This window comes from Priapulus caudatus, unplaced genomic scaffold, assembly GCF_000485595.1.
Source record: "Priapulus caudatus unplaced genomic scaffold, Priapulus_caudatus-5.0.1 Scaffold394, whole genome shotgun sequence".
Classification (NCBI taxonomy): domain Eukaryota; kingdom Metazoa; phylum Priapulida; class Priapulimorpha; order Priapulimorphida; family Priapulidae; genus Priapulus; species Priapulus caudatus.
In genome coordinates, this window is record NW_014577455.1 from 71,825 (window position 1) to 77,296 (window position 5,472).

The 5,472-nt window shown below is 41.0% G+C and overlaps 1 protein-coding gene and 1 long non-coding RNA gene across 2 annotated transcripts in view; both read left to right on the plus strand.

Annotated features, from left to right (window-relative positions):
* The first annotated feature begins 1,146 nt into the window (after positions 1-1,146).
* LOC106809894 lies at positions 1,147-2,030 on the plus strand. Its single transcript, XR_001393919.1, has 2 exons — positions 1,147-1,292; positions 1,878-2,030. It is a non-coding gene; the product is annotated as an uncharacterized LOC106809894 (long non-coding RNA).
* A 739-nt stretch (positions 2,031-2,769) lies between these two features.
* Positions 2,770-5,472, plus strand: part of LOC106809885 (solute carrier family 28 member 3-like) — a 28,286-nt gene continuing 25,583 nt past the window's right edge. Inside the window, exons 1-3 of the mRNA XM_014813121.1 lie at positions 2,770-2,775; positions 3,316-3,728; positions 3,894-4,041. Of these exons, the coding sequence (XP_014668607.1) occupies positions 2,770-2,775; positions 3,316-3,728; positions 3,894-4,041 (567 nt within the window). The remainder of the gene's footprint in view (positions 2,776-3,315; positions 3,729-3,893; positions 4,042-5,472) is intronic.

Consider the following 5,472-nt stretch of genomic DNA (forward strand, 5'->3'; position numbering starts at 1 on the left):
AATATGCATGCGCTGTAAAGAGCGTATACATATAGCGCGTTTCTACTAGGAATGAGGGCCTCTTTTACATTTGCCCCGTGTTACAATTGTCCCCGGTCTCCCCTACTAATTCTCTGGTTCGCCCTCACTTTATATATTTATCTTCTCGTCACTCTTTCGCTCCCTATCACTTTCTGCCTTATATGAACAGGTGTACCTAAGCCGTTTGCCCTCTCACTTCCTTGTTCGCGAATCTTTCTCTCTCTCTCTCTCTCTCTCTCTCTCTCTCTCTCTCTCTCTCTCTCTCTCTCTCTCTCTCTCTCTCTCTCTCTGTAATGACTATGTATGGACGTACCTTAGTCAATATGCACTGGCACGCCCATACTTTCGCTGCTTATGCACGAATACCGATTGATATTCTGTGCATGCACCACACTTCTACATATACGACAACCCTCCACTTTCTACTTGACTTTCAACTCTCAACTTTTATCTTTCCACTCTCGCCAACTTTTTACAACACTTGCCGTTAGGCTATCGTTTCATCCCAATCTCTCTGCTCTCTCCCTCATCTAACCCATTTAGCATGAATAAAGTGTGTATATTTTGTATGCGCCGAGCCTCTCTGAGTATTTTTTATTACTTTTTGTGTCATTCGTATTCAGGTCTGCTGCCTATGAACGCCCTTTACTGTTACAAAACACCTAATAGAAGCACGCAGATAGCCTTTGGCGAATTGCTTAGCACTGCTCTATTTCTCGGCATGGTAAAGCAGTTTCCTGTATTTTCTGTTTTATTACGTTGCCTTAGATCATTTTCTATTGCACATGCAAGATAGAAGCCTAATAGGGGGTTTTGAATCAAAGCATAAATAGTTAGAGTGTTTTTGCGGGAAAATGATGCAATTCTGCTGCATGATGAAAGTTCATAAAATGTTGTCAAATGATAATTTTCGGATTTGTGCAAAATGCGCATGCTATCACTGACAAACGTTTCGTGTGAAGTTTATACATTTAATTTGTGGTTGTGAAGTTTATACATTGAATCTGTGGTTGGGATATTTAAATATTTAGGATGAATAAAATCCATGTTGCGTGTGCACTTCATAAAGGCCCGCTGCCTATGGACGCCACCTATTGGTGAACCCATTGAAACAGATGTATTTCTATGCGCCTTGTGTAGCACTGTGGGTACAGTCACTTAACTGGATATCGCCGCAAACGACACCGTGCTAGTTTGGATTTTACTGTGTTTGTAAGTAATGCGGAGAAGGGTCAAGTTGTAATTTTTGGAAGAAAACAACAAGATGGCAGGTAGGAATCGTTTGATTACGCAACAGTATATGGACCGCGATCGCGCCCGACGATATATGGCCGACGCCATCGGCAATTCTCGACGCATGGCATATCACGCGACGACTATCGGTTGTTGATTAAATTGTTTATTTGAATTATTGATTCTGAATTTGATTGACTGGATAAAATTGATACTTATATGAAACAGAGTGAAAGGTTGATTTATCTGTACATAGGATATTTTACAATATATCAATAGTCACAGATCAAGCAATTAATTCTTGCTAAAACGTTAAAGGTACCATTTCCAACATTTAAATTCGGGAAAATTGAGCCCCTCTAGTTTTGCGGTAGGATATTTGGCTCGCTACTATATGGTCATACTGTCTGACCTTATTTCACAGAGAAATATTAATAAGAATATATCGTTCTATTTATTCAACTCAAAATGTATCATTGTTTTAATATTATTGTAATATATTTAACAATATATTTATCATTCATTATGTTTGATCAAGCTGAATCGTGATGGTTGGTACACAGATTTAACTGACCGATTATTCTCATGAAAAGAAAGCCAAGTGCGTCTAATTGCCTGTTTAGATTAGATTCTCGGAACGCATGTCGGGAAAGCGTGTGCACGTGAAGGAAGCAGCAGTCGCGGATGAAGGTTTGCATGACACGGGGCCAGAGGCACAGGAGCTCGTTCAGGTCATCGAGTATCGTGGAAGTAACATGGATAAGAACAACGAAAATGTGCGTGAGATAATATAAGATCGGTGAAATCGTTCTTCATAAGCATATTTGTACTTTTCCTGCTTTCTGTACACGGTTGCTCAAAACCTAATTAGCAGTTGACCCGGTTTAAAAAAACCAGGCTATGTGTCTAGACTAGAGGCTTTAATCCTGTCTTGCTCTCGCCCGTTAAGGCCGCCGCACACCAGCCGATTTTTCACGCGATTTGATCGGCCCGATAGAAATCAGCCCTTATCGGGTAGGTGTGCGCGTTCATTTGTAGACGATTTTATTTTTATCGGGTGATCGTTCCAAATCAAACATGTTTGATTTTGAACCGATGAGCCGATGAGCCTATGAGCCGATTTTACAAACGATGAAGCGATGAAGCGATGAAGCGATGTAGGTGTGCGGCGGCCTTAAGAGAGCCTACGTAACCCGATAGGTATTGGCACGCAGGAAATTCGAATAGCAGCATCCGCATTACAAGGAAAACCGTCACACAGGAAGCAACACTACCGGGTTGGCAGTAGACACGTTTTTCGTACTGATTCGTCTATAAGCTATACAAACTGTTCGATGTCATATATACGATGAATCACCGGATATCAAATTGCACGCAAGCGCGAGTGCTACAATAAGGGTCCAAGAAGTAGTCATATAATGAAAACCGTTGGCGATGTATATAGACGTTTAGTTTTACAGTCACGTACACTTCTAGCTTTTCTCCCAGCGTGCCTACAAATGTACAAAGCGTGTCATGAAGGCAATACATTTCCCTGCATGTTGTGCAATGTGCTCGTAGCTAAGCTGTGATGTGGGCAATACTATAATTCAGTGAGAAGTAAATCATCATGTGTCTCCCTGACGCTAAGCACGTACATAGAAGAGGGTTTACCTATAAATTCTCTACTCGCGCATGCTTTGCATACATGCCACGATGTCATCGAGTCGAAATTATGAACTCAGACCAGGAGGTTTTCCTGAATAATGTTGATATGAATGTTGCTCCGCATACGAAGCATCTATAATGCAGGGGCCTGTTATCGGAAATTCCACAGGTAGTACTATCATTAGACCTAAAATGTTATTAATTTTGCATGATACTTCACGCCAAAATTAATTACCTTTACCTATTTAATTTACTTAAAAGAAGCCAAGTACCGGTACATCGTCGCTTCGACCTAAGCGCCTTCTACCATCTTACCAGAAATATAAATATAAAAGTTTGAAAAAACCGGGGCCGAGATTGGCAAAACAAAAACATTTTCAAGTGGGACATGATCTTACCCTATTTCAATCGCAGAGAAAAGAGAGGTCACAGGAATTTAATTCTCCCGTGCGAATTGAGAACTCTGAATACGATCACGAGACGGACTCTCTCAATGGCGACCCGGCGGCATGGGCCGTCCACGCGGAAACCGTCTGCACATTCGTATCTGACCTATACGGAAGCAACAAGACCGCACTGTGGAACGTTATATACGTTCTTCTCGTATGTGCATATCTCAGCTACTTCTGCTACGCCGTCTGGTATAATATCGTGCGAGTTGGATGCATCCAGCCCGTGCTTGATCTCATCGCAGTTACAGCGATCGTGACCGCTCTACTACTCTACGTAGTCGTCAAGAATCAATGCGGCAGGCACTTCTCATTCTGCAGACCCAGCGCTACGGTACTGATGCAGACAGTGGACGCGAATTGGCGCTGGTTACAATGGTGAGCACGAATTCCTACAATAATCATCAGATTCACGTGCTGCCGCTTAAGGACCTCGCATAACTCGAGTGATTATATCTATCTGTGAGCAAAATATATAATGATTTAGCGATTATCTACTGATACTTTGTTACTAAATTACCTATAATTCTCCTTTTCATTCAGGGTATTGTACGTTAGCATCGTTGTCGTTATCCTGCTTATTCTGTTTGTGGCACTACGACTCCAAGACACCCCGCGCAATCTAATATCTGGAGTTGGTATCGTCGTCATGGTCTTCTTCTGTTTCATATTCTCCAAACACCCGTCAAAGGTATACGTTTAATCGTGGGAATATGTGATCATGGAAAATAATCGTGTGTATCTAGAAGGCGACTGGCGCTTTCAACCTGATTATAAACCATCGATGCGAGGAAAACGTGATATCATACGTCACATTCTTTATCGTTCTCTTACTCCGCTCTTTTTTGCTCGTATACTCTCTTTTGCTCTATCTATCTCTCTCTCTCTCTTGAAAGAGAGTAGAGAAACATTAAGACTTTGGTAGTAAATAGATTTCGTATTTATTTAGCATTATATTTTATTGAAACGCTCCAAGTGCCTGTGTCCCGCATCAGTTCGTTCACCTGCAACGCCACAGGCACTTGAAGCGTTTCAATAAAATATAATGCTAAATAAATACGAAATCTATTTACTACCAAAGTCTTAATGTTTCTATACTCTCTTTCACCTATTATTGCCGACAATTTCCTGCAAATGCTCATCTGTAACAAACGCTGGCTGTCGCTGCACACTGACACATAAATATATAGCAGGTAGGAAAGCGTGCTGCCAAAATTCGTTATTTTAATGACTTAATATAGTCTTATACTCTTCTTGAAACTTGAGCCTCCAAGGGCCTGTGCCCACAGGCACAGCCACAGGCACTTGGACTGGAGCGTTTCAATAAAATATTATAATGCTAAATAATTACGAAATCTATTTACTACCAAAGTCCTAATGTTTCTATACTCTCTTTCACCTATTATTGCCGACAATTTCCCGCAAATTCCGTCCAAATGCTCATCTGTAACAAACGCTGGCTGCCGCTGCACACTGACACATAAATATATAGCAGGTAGAAAGCGTGCTGCCAAAATTCGCTCGACGCTTGCTTGATTTCACACGAATACAACACAAATATTCAACCATTCTACTCCATCTAATCTTTGTTTCTATTTGAAGGACAGTGTTCACTTGTTATAAAAACATACTGTCTGTGTTCGTAACCAAGCTGTGTCACGCGAAATCACACAAAGCGTGATGAAATTCTCGCATTTGCTCCCATTGCGCAGTTTATGTAAATGGCGGCAAGTACAGGGCTATAGGTAGACCAATAAATTGTGCCCTAAAAAATTTTATTTTCTGATGTTATTTTACACTGTTTTAGGGCCCAATACCCTTCCATAGACAAAACCTGTGAATTTTGTCGTGCATTTTGCACGACAACCTTTTCACTATTTACGGTCGTGTTACATAGAAAATCAAAGAAATACCTAAAGCCGTCGCTTTATTAACATCTTACCTACATTACAAAACACTTGTCATGCAGTACTCTCCTCTTTAATCACGTTTATTTTATTAAAACATCACGACATCAAAATCATGCAAACTTCGCTACACACAAAACTGCCAATCTTGCATTGAACCGCACAACGACATTTCTCACCGGCCAATGAAATCATCGCTGTGACGATGAAATCAT